Source organism: Schistocerca cancellata, chromosome 3, assembly GCF_023864275.1.
Source record: "Schistocerca cancellata isolate TAMUIC-IGC-003103 chromosome 3, iqSchCanc2.1, whole genome shotgun sequence".
NCBI classification, from domain to species: domain Eukaryota; kingdom Metazoa; phylum Arthropoda; class Insecta; order Orthoptera; family Acrididae; genus Schistocerca; species Schistocerca cancellata.
This window is the reverse complement of record NC_064628.1, coordinates 208,699,822-208,718,041: the sequence shown is the minus strand read 5'-3', so window position 1 is coordinate 208,718,041 and position 18,220 is coordinate 208,699,822. Positions and strand designations below refer to the sequence as shown.

At 39.8% G+C, this 18,220-nt stretch overlaps 1 protein-coding gene across 1 annotated transcript in view; it reads right to left on the bottom strand.

Moving 5' to 3' along the window:
• Positions 1 to 18,220, bottom strand: part of LOC126174827 (uncharacterized) — a 120,355-nt gene that overhangs the window by 30,417 nt on the left and 71,718 nt on the right. Inside the window, exon 5 of the mRNA XM_049921206.1 lies at positions 11,204 to 11,441. Within this exon, the coding sequence (XP_049777163.1) occupies positions 11,204 to 11,441 (238 nt within the window). The remainder of the gene's footprint in view (positions 1 to 11,203; positions 11,442 to 18,220) is intronic.

The window sequence follows — 18,220 nt, the reverse complement described above, 5'->3', positions numbered from 1 at the left end:
TTGCCAGTCTACATTTTATATCCTCTCTACTTCGACCATCATCAGTTATTTTGCTCCCCAAATAGCAAAACTCATCTACTACTTTAAGTGTGTCATTCCATAATCTAATTCCCTCAGCACCACATAATGTAATTCGGCTACATTCCATTATCCTCATTTTGCTTTTGTTAATGTTCATCTTATATCCTCCTTTCAAGACACTGCCCATTCTATTCAACTGCTCTTCCAGGTCCTTTGCTGTCTCTGACAGAATTACAATGTCTTTGGCAAACCTCAAAGTTTTTATTTCTTCTCCATGGATTTTAATTCCTACTCCAAATTTTTCTTTTGTTTCCTTTCTTGCTTGCTCACTATACAGATTGAATGGAACTGCTGGAAGGAACGGTGTATTAGATTCAGCAAGTTGTTTGATTAAAAGGAATATCATATGCATATGGAAGAATAGCAATGGGAGGGTAGTAGTACCCGTCATTGTTGGCAATTTTAGCACTGAAGAAGTAAAGTTGACCAAGAGGAAGTTGATAGTGAGATGGGACATTCCAGAGGAGGAGGATTGCTGCACATCAGATGTAAGCTATAAACAGCTACAGGATGCTGCTAAGACTGCATCACATAAGGATGTGGAGTATCCAAAGGCATTAGAGCAAACACGGATGGATCTGCTATTGGTGTAATTTGAAGATTTGTTTTTTCCTCAAGGTCTATTGCCTGCAACAGCTGTTACGTAATACAGAATTTCAACAGGGAATGAAGTACCGTTATATCGCAAACCATTGGTATTTGCAACTAATTCTGGAGGAACTTATTAACCAGCAGTTAGCCAGTGGCTTAATAGAAGAGAATGATGGACCATGGGAAGTAGGAATTGTGATAGTGCTGAGAAAGTTTATCTACAAGAAATACAGATTTTGCTGCGATTACCATCATCCTCATATGAGGGTCAGTCACATGAAAACTGAACACCAGCCACAATGGGACCATGGAATGGTTCCATTCAAAAGTAGTCACCACACATGTTAAGACATTTACCCCTCTGGGAGCTGAGATGATCAATTTCTGTTTTGCTGAATGCCGACAGCCGCTGACGGATCCAAAACTGCACCCACTCTTGTACTTTCTCGTCCACCTGAAACTGACGTCCATGCATGTCCTCCTTGAGGTCACCAAAGATGTGAAAATCACAAAGTTAAATGTTCAGTCTGTACAGAGGATTTTGTAATGTTTCCCAAACAAACTGCTAAAGCGTAGCCTTCATCAGACTGGCAGTGAGGGGGCGGCTGTTATCGTGCAACAGGATGATTTTGTCTGACAGCATTTCTGGGCGTTTTGCCTTTATGGTGCACTGCAGTTTGTGCAAAGTGTATTCACAGGGCCACACACTGATTGTAGTTCCATGTTTGAGGAACTCTATGGGCAGAGGAAGCATCCTGTCATAAGGTAACACCTGTCCCCACACTGCAAATCGGACAAAGGCTATGCAACAGCAATTTGGTTTGGAAACATTGCAACATACTCTGTGCAGCCTGGACCTTTCACCATTTGATTTTCACATTTTAGGTGACCTTTCACATTTTAGGTGACCTGAGGAAAGACATGCGTGGACATCAGTCACAGTCAAATAAGGAAGTTCAAGAAAACATGCACTTCGAGATTTGTCAGTGGCCACTGCGTTCTGGAAAGCAGGGCTTGATCGTGCCATCTTCTAGTGGGATGAATATCTTAACACATGTGGTGATTACTTTTGAATGGAACCACTCCAATGTCCTGTTGTGGTGGGTGTTTGGTTTTCATTTGACTGCCTCTTATAGTAAGATGCATACCCCATATGTAGGGCACAGACACCATCAAAAACTTGGGGCAGGGCCGGTATTTTTCTACCATAGTTTAAGAAGTGGATACCATCAGTTGGAAGTGGTTACAGAGGACCAACCAAAGACAGTTTTTTCGTTATCCTGGGGCCATTATCAGTATCAAAGGATGCCGTTTGGGCTGAAGGCTGCTCCTGTGATGTTTCAGCATTTGTTGGTTGGAGTGTTGAAGGGGTTGAAGCCTTGCCAGTGCCTAGTTTACCTGGGCAACATATTGGTGTTCTCAAAGAACATGGAATAACACAGACAATATTTAAGAGAAGTATTTAATAGGTTGTGGGCTGCACATCTGAGTATGAGTATGGAGAAGTGGCTTTTGTGTTGGAGAAAGTAAGTTACATAGGGCATGTGATTGGCAAAGATGGGGCGAGTACAGATCCAAGGCTGGTACAGGCAGTGCGAGATTTTTTAGTACCGAAGGTGAATAAAGAATGAAAGTTGTTCTTGGGATCCTCAATTTATTGTAGGAAGTCCATAAGGGGATTCGTTAACATAACGCAACCATTCATGCAACTATTGGAAAAGGGTGCAAAATTTGTGTGAACAGAGGAATGTCAGTGGGTGTTTGAAGCCCTGAAGAGAGTTTTGATGACAAGTCAACTGTTGATGTTCCCAGATTTCCAGTGGGAGTTTATATTGTCCTGTGAGGCATCTTATCATGCTCTCGGCAGTGTTCTGAGTCAAGCGATCAACTGCAAGGAACACCCCATGGCTTCTGCACAAGACAACTTAACAGAACCAAGAAAACTATTCAACCACAGAGAGAGAAATGCTTAGCCTCATGCATGGAGTGTCATATATTCAATGTTACCTTTATGGGAAGAACTTTCAAGTAGTGACCCATCATGATACTTTGAAAGGTTATTAAGGTTGAAGGGCTCATCCAGCAGACTAATGAGAAAGGTGTTAGGATTCAATGAGCTTGACTACGAAGTGCAAGTACTGGGTCACAGCCCTGCTGAACAGCAAGTGGCACAGAATGCTGACATTCGCTGCAAATAATACAGGATCCACCCACAGTTCAGCATATATGATGGTCTGTTGTGCAAGGTAACACAGTTACAGCCAAAAGCAATGGCCCTGGCAAAGATGAAAGAAGATGTTCTAAAGGAAACACATGATCATGTGCTGCTCAGTCATGAAAGATGCAGAGCAACGAGCTGAAGGGTAATGGAGAAATACTGGTGGAAAGGAAGAAAAGGAGATGTGGATCAGTATTTGAGGAATTTTGCACAGCATGCAGATGCGAGTTGTAAGCAAGTACCGTTACAGAGACTGCCAGAAGCTTCAAAACCATTTGAGATGATGTGGTGGAAGTGGTAGGACCGTTTAACCAGATCCCGGCAGGGAATTGTTGTTTTGCTGATGATGAATTGTTATTTCTCATAGTATGTTGAGATGATACCTACGCCGAACAAGCAAGTAATTACAGTTGAACAGGCACTAATAGGCGGATTCTGGAGTCTGGAGTACCAGAATCGATGATTACAGATTAGGGTACGAACTTAATGTCAGACTTGATGAACAAATTTCATCATTTGTTACATTTGAAGAAATTGATAACTAGTCCACCTCATCTTCAGTTGAATGGAAGAGGGGAATGGGTGCATCGGATGACCAGGAGGATGCTGAGTTACTATGTGAACTCTCACCACAAAGATTGGGATACATGTCTTTCATTTGTAGTGTGTATGTATAATTCGAAGCTCCACACCAGTACACGGTTGGGAGAAAAATTCCGTCAGCATCTGATATGATTAAGGCAAAATGATGTGGAGTCAGTCCATGAGTTTGCGAGAAAAGTGAGAGAGTCTTCCTCTTAAGCCAACAAAAGATATTTGTGTAAAAAACATTGTTTATATAGTACTTAAATGGAGAACTGCACACTGTGGTCTGATGCACGTACAGATGTGGTGAAAGAAGTGTGAGCACAGAAAATCATCAAGGCACAAGGAGGATTGAGCATCTCCACCTGCTATGGTGGACTTAGTTATACTTTGGCGTCATGGCTTGGTGGTGTCATGCAAGGCATGGAGAAATGGATGCTGCTGATAAAATGACACTACCTGGAAACAGGTGAAGAAAGTTTAACGCAAATGTCATTCTGTTCTAATAGTCAAGTCTGTTCTGTTCTAAGACTCTGTTTGGAGGTGGTTTTCTGATTTAAGAATTAATAAGAGATCTGTTCATCTAACATTATAATTGTTACATCAGAGAAGAAAAATACAGAAGAGTTATTCATAAAATTGTTACATCATTTCATAGCTTAAATCATTTGAAACCATGCCTTCTTGGCTCAGTGCAGATACAGGGCACAAATGCTATATTCCACTGCAGTACAGAGTGGGGCAGTGGGAGGTGATGCCTAGCCTTTACACACAAAAAGACAAGATGACATTTGTGATAAGGTTCCAAGGTCCTTGTCAGGTAATAGAAGCCACATATTCACTCAATGTTATCCTGCAGCTGTCGATGAAGTCGACAACAGTGAATGTTGGACATCTACAACTGTTCAGAGGCATTTTGGAGTCAACCCCAGGGATAGTTACAGTGGAACCAGAAGAAAAGCAAAAATGATGAATTGGAGAAGTACACAGGAAAGTGTAAATAAACCATGCAAGAAGTGCCATATGCACTGAAGTCACAGAAGTAGCAGATGTATTTTATTTTGTTTATAGATGGTTATTTATGATATTGTGTGCAGGGTACCGGGAGTAGTATTTTAAGGGTGAAAGTATGAATTGTGTGTCAGACTAAGGGTTCTTTAGCTGTCCTTGGGGCAGAGTGGGGATACTGTCGAGCCAACATATGGACTGAGGAGTTCTGTTTGCCAGATAAGGGGACGTGATGATTAGTAGTCAGAAATAGATACTGACTTTAGTGTTTAATGCATGAGAGTTCTGGAATGAAATAAGGAGACTGGAGGACGTGTTTTATGGTTTGTGATGGGTAGCCAAGAACAAGGGAGTACCTGGGGAAGTTTCAGGGGAGTACAAGAAATTGTGCAAGACATATGAGCAGTTGCAAGGGCAGATGCAGCAATTTGAGGAGGTGAAGCCATGTTCATTACTACAGCAGAAGAAAGGTTGGATAGACACCGGGGGAAGGATTTTGTTTGGAGTAGCAGGCTCTGGGTACATAAGAGAACTGAACAGGATAATGGAGGCAGTGAAGGAGCTGGCCAAGGATAATAAGTCAGTGGTGAAGTGCCACACCACACACATTGCGAGCTTGGAGAATGGAGTGTTAAACTATATGCATATGCTCCAGAAGCTGACAAGCGAGGTGATGGGCAACACAAAAGCATCAGAGACCTCTATGAATGGGGACCTGGAGGTCAGGAAAGCACAAGCAGAAGTATTGACTGCAAGAGTCACCATGGTAAGACTACTCCTATCACTAGCAGACTGCATCTGGGATGTGAGAGTGGAGATGAGATGCTTTTGAGAGGCCACTTAACATACATTACATGGGCTATTGAGTCCCATTTTGTCATTGTCAAAACAGTATCTGTCAGGGTTGAGAAAAGTGCAGAAAGAACTTCCATCATAGCAAGAATTGACAGCAGAGCCTAGTAGGCAGATCCTAACCCTTCCTGACTCATGTGGGAACTAGACTTAACCCATTCCCTGTACCAATTAACAGTCAAGCAATAGTGGCGAATCTCTGTGGAGCAGTCAATGCAAGAAGTTAAACAATACTGGGAAGGGGAACAATGAGTAACTACGACCTTGAGTGTCACAATACATAGTGCCTTATTGACTAACTCTGCATTCCACAGTCTTCATCTATTTGAAGCAGACGGCCACCCAGTAGACCAATCAACAGAACACAGATCCCAGTAAATTGGATTCCTAGGATGTAGGATAGAATTTAAGAGGATATAAGGCCACTGAATAAGCAGGGAATGTTTGCAAATTGTCAAGGGCATACGTGTGAAGTGAAGTGTAGAAGCACAAAGTGATAAAGTTCTGGAGGAACCAATGGACTCTTAAGGGGATAGACATAAGCCATTACATAATATAAGGAGGCATTTACCATGTAAGGATTGACATCAAGCGCAGACTCTGAACTTTGAAATCTTTCCTGCCAGATGTTTTTTAAGGGGAACTTGAGTTGTATAGTCGACACACAGTGGAGAACTGGTTCTAAGGAATATTCAAAGGGCCAGCTCATTTCCATGGATGGGGGTAATGTAGGGCAGCTACCAGGTTAAGAGTAAAATTTATGAGAAAGTGTAGTGGAACACTACATTAGCTGGCAGGGACCGTGGAGTGCAGCTCGTCGAAATCTGGGTTAAGACAACAAGCATTTGAAATTACTACACGAATGGCTAATCTCATTCAGTTCTGCTTTCCAGTGCAGCTGTAATGCATTGCACAGGGTAGGTCATGTCTCCATCATCAATGTTTTGATGGTGTTGCCGAGTATATGACCAGTAAGGGTGCACTGGCACAACACGTGCACTACTATCTGGTACAAGTAATCATTGCTTTTGAAGCAGATTTATTTGCGATCCAGCAGTACCGTCATGACACAGAGGCTATGCCAGATAAGGAGACAACATAAAGCCACCAGCCTTATCTGTGGGTTTGAGCGCCTGCCAGGGTACCTGCTTCCTGGGCTAAGCATGTTCACTGGACATGGTGCGGGCTAAGTCTGTCCACTGGACATGGTGCCACAGTGCAGCATGCCTGTGAGTCCACACCAGCAACAGTAAGACTCCTGCCAGGAGGCAGTGGCTTACACCCTGGGCACAGCAGCCACCTCCCAACAATACAGTGGGCACACCTCTTGCCACTTGCCTTAGCCGCCTGGGTTTGGTCATTCATTGAAGAAGTGCTACCTCTGCAAGATTCCAATATACACTGCTGACACAAGTGCTGTGGTTCATTTAACAAAGCCATGGACCCAGTGTTGAGTGCAGATGGCAGCAAATCAGCATGTTGCAGCCACTTGGGCTGGTGTTAGCCTACTGGCCCACTCCTGTGGGATGGAGTGTGGACACCCTCCACTCCCACCACACCACAGAACCAATAAGTTAAAAATAAAGTGTTTAATTTGACAACCACTTCTTCCTTGGCCTCACTAGTCTGCCATCCAGCCTCATGCCCTAGTGAATCAGCCTTCTGACAATGCAGCTGCCCCACAGCACCCACAAGATTGACTATAATATAAACAGGAAAAAGGTACTGCAGGGAGAAAAGAAAATCTCAAATGGAACAAATCAGCTATTACAAAAAGCAATATTTCCAAGTGAAGAAAAAAGGGAATGTGGTACATTTATGCTGAAATATTTGTACATTTCTTCAATAAGGTGAGGGTGAGAGATGACACAATGAAAATTTTGCAAAGGAACGAACAGAAAAAAAGAAAATAATAATAAAAGAACAGATGATGCATATGAAGTCATATGAGGTGTGAAGAAAGGGTAGATCCCTGCTCAGGACAGCCTTTCAGTAGAAATGATTAAAGCTGCAAGCAAAATAAAGGGAATTTATGAAATTGTTTAGACAATTCACACAAAACAATACTGTAACTATTCTCCTTCACAAGAAAGGCTACAAAAAAGCTGTAGATCCACAATTCTCCTCTTCATAATGTATAAGATATTAACTAAAATCACTACCAACAACAGAGAGAGGAGGGAAATCAGGCAAAATAACAAGCTGGCTTTTGAATTTGACATAGCAAAATGGACCACTGGCAAATTATGAATGAAACCAAAGAATGGAGCAATGAGTATAAATTACCACTTTGGGATTTATAGATCGTGAGAAAGCTTGTGATTCAGTTTTAACCAAATCTATACTGACAGCCAGTGGCGATTTGTGTAAAATTTTACCAATGTGCTACAATATTACAAAAATAAACAGATTGTCTTCCACTACAGCATAATGCTGGCACAACTTAATATTACTGCAATATTAGCTTAACTTAATGTACTAAGATCAAGTACTTTGTTTACATGTTTATGATTTCTGCTTTTTTTTTTTATTAAAACATTAATATGTCCTAGATCTTTCACTCCCCCTGAGCTCTTTTCAAACACTTCCGTACTAAAAGTCCTAATAACTTGCCCTCTTTTTTTCCTTTTTTCTCCCCCCCCCCCCCCCCACTAATAGCCTTTTGACTTACAAGGGTAGTAATCATAACTATAGTGAATATACTAATATTATGTATATGAACTGAAGTAAAATGCTGCTCAAATATCCCTCACACTCTATGCGTATATCTTTAAGAAAATATTTTACCCTTTCCTATGGCCTACTCAGGAAAAATATTCAAGAAACTTGAAAAGGGCATCTACCTGCTTCTAGTTGCATACTTTGACCCAAATCAGTGAGCCCTGTCTCACATCCTCCTGTAGTTAAGATTTAAATTTTGAGTGGATCCACCTAACACACTAACTCTCACTTTCTGCTCCAAAGATTTACTGGAAAAAGGCCTTTTTAGCAAATCATCTACAGAAAACACTTTCATACTAATTTCCCGTGTACTCACTTTTTTTTATCACCACCCAATATAGCACTCATAGTACAGGAAGCAGAAGGGATGAAGTCACATTAGAGTATGCACAGTCAAAAACAGACCAGCTGCATCCCTTCTCTGAGTTGACCACAGCACAGTTGACCACTTTTCAGCACTCATCATTGGTTTTCAGTTATTGTGGAGAGAGCACTATAAAACACTTTCTGTCTTGTTTTACTTGCTTACCAGCACACATTCGAAGTGAACTGGTGTACTTTTAATGCGATTTACAGCTTGCATTCGAAGAGAAATGATGAATTTTTAATGTGATTTCTGGTTCACATTTGAAGAGAAATGGCATAATTTAAGTATGATATTTACAAAGTGCAGTAATATGTTAGCACGTGATCACCAGCTGCCACTGCTGACAGCCCTTTAGAAACACAATATTGATTGAAAATCTGTAGAGCTTCCATTAGAGTTAGTCAACATGGTTACAAATTCAAAACTGGGAGAAAAGTCAGACAAATAGATTCCACATCACTAAAACTATTCTGATCACTTGAAAAGTGTGTTTTCAGTTAAGTTGGAATATGAAAAAGAAATATGTGTTAAATAAATATATCTAATATCGACAATAATATTTTAACTAAATTATAATTACAAAAAATGATTACAAGAGCTACTGAAATGCACCACGGAGTGCTTAATGAACTGTAAATATAGATTTTCTAGTTAGAATTATGCAAGGTCCATCATTTCAAAAACAATTTTATGATGTATGTGTTTTAACAATAAGAAATTGCCAGATTTTCATTGCACATATAATTACTTTACCAAACATGTTACTAACATTTGTGTCAGAACTTTACATTGTATAGAGTCATGATGTGCTTTTACTTTTATTTGGAATTATAAAAATACTAGGAATATAACAGTGTTTATATGACAAATAAACAGCTTTTACATAATTAAGTCATGGTGACATTGATTATGCTTGGAAACAAAGTAATGAATAGTTTTCAATGTTAGTGAAAAATAAAGGTTGCTGTAGTAACAAAAGTGTATGCATTAAATGCGTAGCAGTATGATCACTAAAGGTGTGTATTGCATTCTTCAGCAGTTCATCACGATCTGTTACATTACAAGCTGAAGACAGTAATGCATGGAAAAGTCTTGAAGAGATTTTTATTCAGCTGTAGATGTCAAATGACATTATTATTATTATTATTATTATTATTATTATTATTATTATTATGACGGCAATCACATAACTCAAATGAATGTTGTATGACTTCCTGACTATTGTAAGCCTTTAAATTGGATGCCACTTTGTGGCTTGTAGATCAGTTTAACAGTTTATTTAGTAACAACAGAAAAATTCATCTTCACTAGTGCCTAAATTTTCTTGTAGCTTTTCTATTCCTTGTTCAGTGGTTCCACTTACACACGCCTTCATTCTATCACTTTTTCCACTTCTTCTCTATCTTTTTTTCTTTCTTACTTTATTTGTCTTTTCACTCAATGTATCAGGATTTCTATTCCATACCACCTTTTCTGAATCATTACAATTACCTTTTTCCATAATGTAGTTTTGCAGCAAATGATTTGATTTGATTTTTTAGTGCTATCTTATGATTAGAATTCTTTATCTTTCTGCCTGTATTCCTATCCTTTTAGCATGCTATGCAGTAACAGGAGAAAAACTCTGGCTTCTCCATTGCTTTCTATTCCGCACAGATTTCACTCGGGATCTGTTTTACAGAAAAGTATCCTAATACCCTAAACACTCAAACTTGTGCAAATGTTTGACAATATTCAGTGTTATCATAGATATGTGTTCAGCAACATTCATTTGTATTTTAACAAAACAGCAATTGTGTACAATGTTTTCTTGCTACTGTTTCGATCAGAGCTGAGAGTAAAAATGTCAGAATGTATCAGCATTTCTAGTCTTCACTGTCTTTGCTGGGGTGAATGCCTATGTGGTTGTGTGTGAAAATGTGTGTACTTTTATTAGAAAAAGAGCAAGAGCTTGAAAACAAGTGTGAATAGTATTGTCTCTTCTGCATTTCTATGCTCCAATCATCAGTCACTACAGGTGAGTTTTGTCTTTCCCTTATTATATTTAGAATGTAATAATTGTTATTTGAATTTAGAAAGGTTCAGTCTTGAAAATTCAAATTAATTTAAACTTCCACAATTTTCTTCTTCTAAAGGCTATACTCAAAATTGTATTTAGATATCTTCAGTACATTGCCACAGAATTATGAATAACAATTATTCAACAAGAACAATGCACATACAATAAAAGAGTTTTTAATTGTGCATCTGTACTATGAAATTAACTTGCTGTAGTACACTTGATACATTGGCCACCTCTTTTCATGTCAATTTTAAGATGTCAACAATTTTTGCAATTTTCTTCTCTGTGATCTTGTTCAGTTAATTAACAATAGATGTTTATATATGGTTCCTGTTTCATCAAATGCAACTGACACATAAGCTACAGAAATATTTCGAAATAATATGCAGGGTGTAGTGGCACCATCTAACGTCACTACTGATTCAGAATAGCTGGCACAACATTACTATCAACCACTGTGGTATCACTACCCAGAGAGTGTAGGTCATCAGGCATGTCCTACAGTGGAACTCATGCCACAATCTGCATATAAGTCAGCTCAGGGGTGATCTGAGTCAGCTGTAATGCAATATGTGGAGTGCACAGAGAGGGTATAACAGTTTTGCTTCAGTGCTACTATAACAGAATCTGTTTCTCTTAGGCAGAATTTTCATATAGCATGGTTAACTTACTTGCAACCCTTATCAATTTTTTATAAAAATATGTTAATGTTACTTACTTGTGGTTCAAGAGGTAAGCACTGCCCACGACATATCTGGCATTTCTCTCCTGGTAGCTGATGGACCGTAGAGATAAGAAAGATGACAGCTTTCTGAAGTGAAGGTGATGGAGAGAATGGAGGACCTTTTGACTGTTTTCGCAAAGGTGGCTCCACACATTGACGTACAATTTCCTTCGCTTGCCCTTCCATGTATTTATGTAACACAGGGGGAAAATTACTTTGAACATCTTCAAAACTGAAAGAGATACAACACTACAATCAATAGTAGTTCATAAAGAATAATGTTCTCCAAATTAAATCTAACAATTTATGGAAATTAAAACTATGTATTAAAACTAGAGATATATGGCTGTTTCAATTATTAAAAAGTTACAATACCAGAGAAGGAAAGTTGCTACTCACCATATAGCGGAGATGTTGAGTCGCAATAGGCACAATAAAAAGATTCACACAATCATAGCTTTGTCAGCAGTAGAAACACACACACACACACACACACACACACACACACACACACACACACAAACGCAACTTGCACACACGTCTGCAGTCTCAGAGAGCTCAAACTACACTGCGAGCAGCAGCACCAGTGCATGATGGGAGTGGCGACTGGGTGGGAGTAAGGAGGAGGCTGGGGTGTGGAGGGGAGTGATAGTATGGTGGGAGTGGCGGACAGTGAAGTGTTGCAGTTTAGACGGAGGGCAGGAAAGAAGGTGCATAGGAGGGAAGGGGTAAGTAGCGGAAAGGAGAGAAATTTAAAAAAATTAAAAGACTGGGTGTGGCTGAGGACAGTGACTAATGGAGGTTGAGGCCAGGAGGGTTACGGGAACGTAGGATGTATTGCAGGGAAAGTTCCCACCTGCGCAATTCAGAAAAGCTGATGTTGGTGGGAAAGATCCATATGGCACAGGCTGTGAAGCAGTCATTGAGATGAGGGGTATCATGTTTGGCAGCATGTTCAGCAACAGGGTGATCCACTTGTTTTTTTGGCCACAGTTTGTCGGTGCCCATTCATGCAGACAGACAGCTTGTTGGTTGTCATGCCTACATCAAATACAGCACAGTGGTTGCAGCTTAGCTTGTAAATCAGATGACTGGTTTCACAGGTAGCCCTGCCTTTCATGTGATAGGTGATATTAGTAACCGGACTGGAGTAGGTGATGGTAGGAGGATGTATGGGACAAGTCTTGCATCTAGGTCTATTACAGGGGTATGAGCCATGAGGTAAGGAACTGGGAGCAGGGGTTGTGTAAGGATGGACGAGTATATTGTGTAGGTTTGATGGATGGCGGAATACCACGGTAGGAGGGGTGGGAAGGATAGTGGGTAGGACATTTCTCATTTCAGGGCATGACGAGAGGTAATCGAAACCATGGCGGAGAATGTAATTCAGTTGCTCCAGTCCCGAATGGTACTGAGTTATGAGGGGAATGCTCCTCTGTGGCCGAACTGTGGGACTTTGGGAGGTGGTGGGAGACTGGAAAGATAAGGCACGGGAGATTTGTTTTTGTACAAGGATGGGGGGATAATTACAGTCAGTGAAGGCTTCAGTGAGACCCTTGGTATATTTAGAGAAGTACTGCTCGTCACTGCACCACGGAAGGCTAGGTTATACGAAAGGACTTCTTGGTATGGAATGGGTGGCAGCTGTCGAAGTGGAGGTATTACTGGTGGTTAGTAGGTTTGATATGGACGGAGGTACTGATGTAGCCATCTCTGAGGTGGAGGTCAACATCTAGGAAGGTGGCTTGTTGGGTTGAGTACAACCAGGTGAAGCAAATGAGGGAGAAGTTGTTGAGATTCTGGAGGAATGTGAATAAGGTGTCCTCACCTTCAATCCAGATAGCAAAGTTGTCATCAGTGAATCTGAACCAGGTGAGGGGTTTAGGATTCTGGGTTTATACGAAGGATTCCTCTACATGGCCCATGAATAGGTTAGCATAGGATGCTGCCATGCAGGTGCCCATAGCCGTACTGCGGATTTGTTTGTAGGTAATGCCTTCAAAGGAGAAGTAATTACGGGTGAGGATATAGTTGGTCACGGAGACTAGGAAGGAGGTTGTTGGTTTGGAATCCATACGGTGTCTGGAAAGGTAGTGTTCGATAGCAGTAAGGCCATGGGCATTAGTGTACAGGGAGATGGCATCAATAGTGATGAGCAGGGCACCGTGTGGTAAAGGGAAAGGAACTGTGGAGAGTCAGATTAGATTAAATTAGATTAGATTAGATTAATACTAGTTCCATGGATCAGAATATGATATTTCGTAATGATGTGGAACGAGTCAAATTTTCCAATACATGACATAATTAAGTTAATTTAACAACTTGTTTATTTTTTTGTGTTTTTTATTTTTTTATCTTTTATTTTTTAATATATTTTTTTTTCTTAATTTATATCTAAAAATTCCTCTATGGAGTAGAAGGAGTTGTCATTCCGAAATTCTTTTAATTTCTTCTTAAATACTTGTTGGTTATCTGTCAGACTTTTGATACTATTTGGTAAGTGACCAAAGACTTTAGTGCCAGTATAATTCACCCATTTCTGTGCCAAAGTTAGATTTAATCTTGAATAGTGAAGATCATCCTTTCTCTTAGTATTGTAGTTATGCACACTGCTATTACTTTTGAATTGGGTTTGGTTGTTAATAACAAATTTCATAAGAGAGTATATATACTGAGAAGCTACTGTGAATATCCCTAGATCCTTAAATAAATGTCTGCAGGATGATCTTGGGTGGACTCAAGCTATTATTCTGATTACACGCTTTTGTGCAATAAATAATTTAATCCGCAGTGGTGAATTACCCCAAAATATGATGCCATATAAAGCAATGAGTGAAAATAGGCGTAGTAAGCTAATTTACTAAGATGTTTATCACCAAAATTTGCAATAACCCTAATAGCATAAGTAGCTGAACTCAAATGTTTCAGCAGATCATCAATGTGTTTCTTCCAATTTAATCTCTCATCAATGGACACACCTAAAAATTTGGAATATTCTACCTTAGCTATATGCTTCTGATTAAGGTCTATATTTATTAATGGCGTCATACCATTCACTGTACGGAACTGTATGTACTGTGTCTTATCAAAATTCAGTCCGTTTACAAGGAACCACTTAGTAATTTTCTGAAAGACAGTATTGACAATTTCATCAGTTAATTCTTGTTTGTCAGGTGTGATTACTATACTTGTATCATCAGCAAAGAGAACTAACTTTGCCTCTTCATGAATGTAGAATGGCAAGTCATTAATATATATTAAGAACAACAAAGGACCCAAGACTAACCCTTGTGGAACCCCATTCTTGATAGTTCCCCAGTTCGAGGAAAGTGCTGATCTTTTCATGTTATGAGAACTACTTATCTCAACTTTCTGCACTCTTCCAGTTAGGTACGAATTAAACCATTTGTGCACTGTCCCACTCATGCCACAATACTTGAGCTTGTCTAGCAGAATTTCATGATTTACACAATCAAAAGCCTTTGAGAGATCACAAAAAATCCCAATGGGTGGTGTTCTGTTATTCAGATCATTCAAAATTTGATTGGTGAAAGCATATATGGCATTTTCTGTTGAAAAACCTTTCTGGAAACCAAACTGACATTTTGTTAGTACTTCATTTTTACAGATATGTGAAGCTACTCTTGAATACATTATTTTCTCAAAAATTTTGGAAAAAGCTGTTAGAAGGGAGATTGGACAGTAATTGTTGACATCAGATCTATCCCCCTTTTTATGTAAAGGTATAACAAAAGCATATTTCAGTCTATCAGGGAAAATGCCCTGTTCCAGAGAGCTATTACACAGGTGGCTGAGAATCTTACTTATCTGTTGAGAACAAGCTTTTAGTATTTTGCTGGAAATGCCATCAATTCCATGTGAGTTTTTGCTTTTAAGCAAGTTTATTATTTTCCTAATTTCAGAGGGAGAAGTGGGTGAGATTTCAATTGTATCAATTGGATCCTACTATATCCACAACATTTAGAAAATGATTATTAAAAATATTTTCAACTTCTGACTTTTTGTTCGTAAAGTTTTCATTCAATTTGATGGTAATACTGTCTTCCTGTGCTCTTGGTTGACCTGTTTCTCTTTTAATAATATTCCAAATTGTTTTAATTTTATTATCAGAGTTGCTGATTTCAGACATGATACACATACTTCGGGATTTTTTAATAACTTTTCTTAATATAACACAGTAGTTTTTATAATGTTTGATAGTTTCTGGGTCACTACTCTTTCTTGCTGTCAGATACATTTCCCTTTTCCGGTTACAAGATATTTTTATACCCTTAGTTTGTTACAAGGTTACAAGGTTTCTTACAAGTATATTTAACTATTTTCTTGGGGAAGCAGTTTTCAAATGCATTTACAAAAATGTCATGAAATAAATTATATTTTAAATTGGCATCAGGTTCACGGTACACCTCATCCCAGTCTAACTGCTGTAGGCTTTCCCTGAAATTTGCAATTGTTAAATCGTTGACTGAACGTACTACTTTGGAGGACTGTTTAGTATTGCTGAATGGAGCTATGTCATATATTGTAACTAGCTGTGCATCATGATCAGAAAGACCATTCTCAACAGGCTGAGCATTTATTTGGTTAAACTTATCTTGGTCTATAAAGAAGTTATCTATCAGTGAGCTGCAATCCTTTACCACCCGAGTAGGAAAATCAATAACGGGTGTCAAATTGAAAGAACCGAGTAATACTTCAAGGTCATTTTTCCTATTACCCTCTTTCAGAGAATCTACATTGAAGTCCCCACAAATAATAATTTGCTTCCCCCTGTCTGACAGATAGCACAACAAGGAGTCCAAATTTTTCAGAAATAGATGAAAATTTCCTGATGGGGACCTATATAGAGTTACAATTATAAATGTGCCTTTGTTTAATTTAAGTTCACAGGCACATGCTTCTATATGTTTCTCTACACAAAACTTTATTGTTTCTATACTTTTTGCACAATGATAACTTTTGACATATATGGAAACTCCTCCTTTCTCCATATTTTCTCTCATTACATGTGCAGAGAGCTTATATCCACTTACATTTACCTTATCCATATCAGTAACAATGTGATGCTCAGACAGGCATAGTATATCTATTTCATCCTCAGCTTCTAAATCTCCTAAACAAACCAGAAGCTCATCTATTTTATTCTTTAAACTCCCAATATTTTAATGAAATATACTTACATTATTTTTAATTATACTTTTATGAGAACCTTTCCTTATTTTAACATTTGCAGTACTCTCCTGTCTGAGTTTCTCATTGTGCTTAGGCCTAGTTCCTATACCAGTGGTCACATGGTGTTCAGAGAGGCAGATTATGTCAACTGGGTTGGGTGACTTTAATTCATCAATGCAATTACCTAGGTCTGAGATACAACTTGGTGGAGATAAAATTTCTGGTGATTGGTGAAAATTTATAATTGACAGCAGCTGTGATTGGTGATCCAATGTGCTAGAATTGTCCTGTTTAATTTCTTTCCTAAACTGAACATTTGTTTTAATCCTGACCTCTCGTAGAACTTGACATCTTTCTGTCTTACCTATCCTAAAAAACGTGCTGCTCCAACACCTGTAACCACTGGTATTTTACCATTCATGGTAGTGCCTCCCCCCCTTAAATTTCCTGCTATTACCCCAGCCAGTTTCCCCTTCCCTTTCCTGTTGAGATGTAGGCCGTGCCTGGTATAGTCCCACCTACTGAGAGAATCAACAGGAACCACACCAATTGAGCCCCCGCACCCGACCCAAGCAGCTGTTCCAACTCCAAATTAACTCTCCCAACAGAAGAGTTCAAATGAGGCCAGTCGAGGAAATGATTGGTATCTTTTATATAGGAGGACAGGTTCCGGGTAATAGGTTGAAGGTGTTGGTCTATGAGAGCAGAGATTCTCTCAGTGGGTGCACAGTAACTAGCCACAATTGGGAGTCCTGGTTGGTTGGGTTTATGGACTTTAGGAAGCATGTAGAATGTGGGAGTGCGGGGAGTGGTAGGGGTAAGTAGAGAGATGGACTCTGGGGAGAGGTTCTGGGATGGGCCCAAGTATTTGAGTAGTGACTGTAGATCCTGCTGGATTGCTGGAATGGGGTCAGTGTGGCAAGGTTTGTAGGTGGAAGTATCTGACAGCTGAGGGAGTCCTTCTGCCACGTAATTCTTGCGGTTCAAAACAACGGTGGTGGAGCCTTTGTCTGCAGGTAGGATTATAAGATCGGGATCAGTTTTTAGATGATTGACTGTGGTTCTTTCTGCGGATGTAAGGTTAGTATGCATGTTGAGGGATTTGGGGAACGATAGTGAAGCAAGGTTCGAGGATAAGAAATTCTGGAAAGTTAACAGGGGGTGGTTTGGAGGCAGTGGGGGTGGATCACAGTTGGATGAAGGAGTGAACTGAGTTAGGCAAGGTTCAACATTAGTCTTTGGTTGAGTGTGATTGGTCGGGTTGGTGGCGAAAAAGTGTTTCCACTGTAGGGACCAGGAGAAAGAGAGAAGGTCTTTAACTAGTCCTGCATGGTTGAATTTGGGAGTGCGGCAAAAGGTGAGGCCTTCCGAAAGGACTGATATTTCTGTGGGACTAAGGCTTCTGGAGGAAAGGTTCATGACTGTGTTGCAGGTCTGTTTAGGTTTTGGGTTCTGTGTGATGGCGGGAGGGAGTTTTGGAGGGCGGGGTAAGTGTAGTAGATCTGCGAGACAGGATTTGTCAGCTATGAGGGGGTGTGGGGGAGGTTTGGAGGCTGTTGTAGAAGTGGTGGACAGTGGTACTCTGAGGCGGGAGTAGGAAGTGAGCAGGATGGAGAGCTTTTTTAGGGGGCATTGTGCATGTTGCTCAAGTTCCTGCAGGGCAAGAGTTTCAATGTGTCTTATGGGTTCCAGGAATTTGGGATTACATACAGAATTTTGCAGATGGAGAGAAGGTACTGCAAGGAGGATTGGGCTTGGTTGATATGGTTTTGCAGGACTATGTTGATGAGGGCTCAGGATTGGCGGAATCTGAACAGG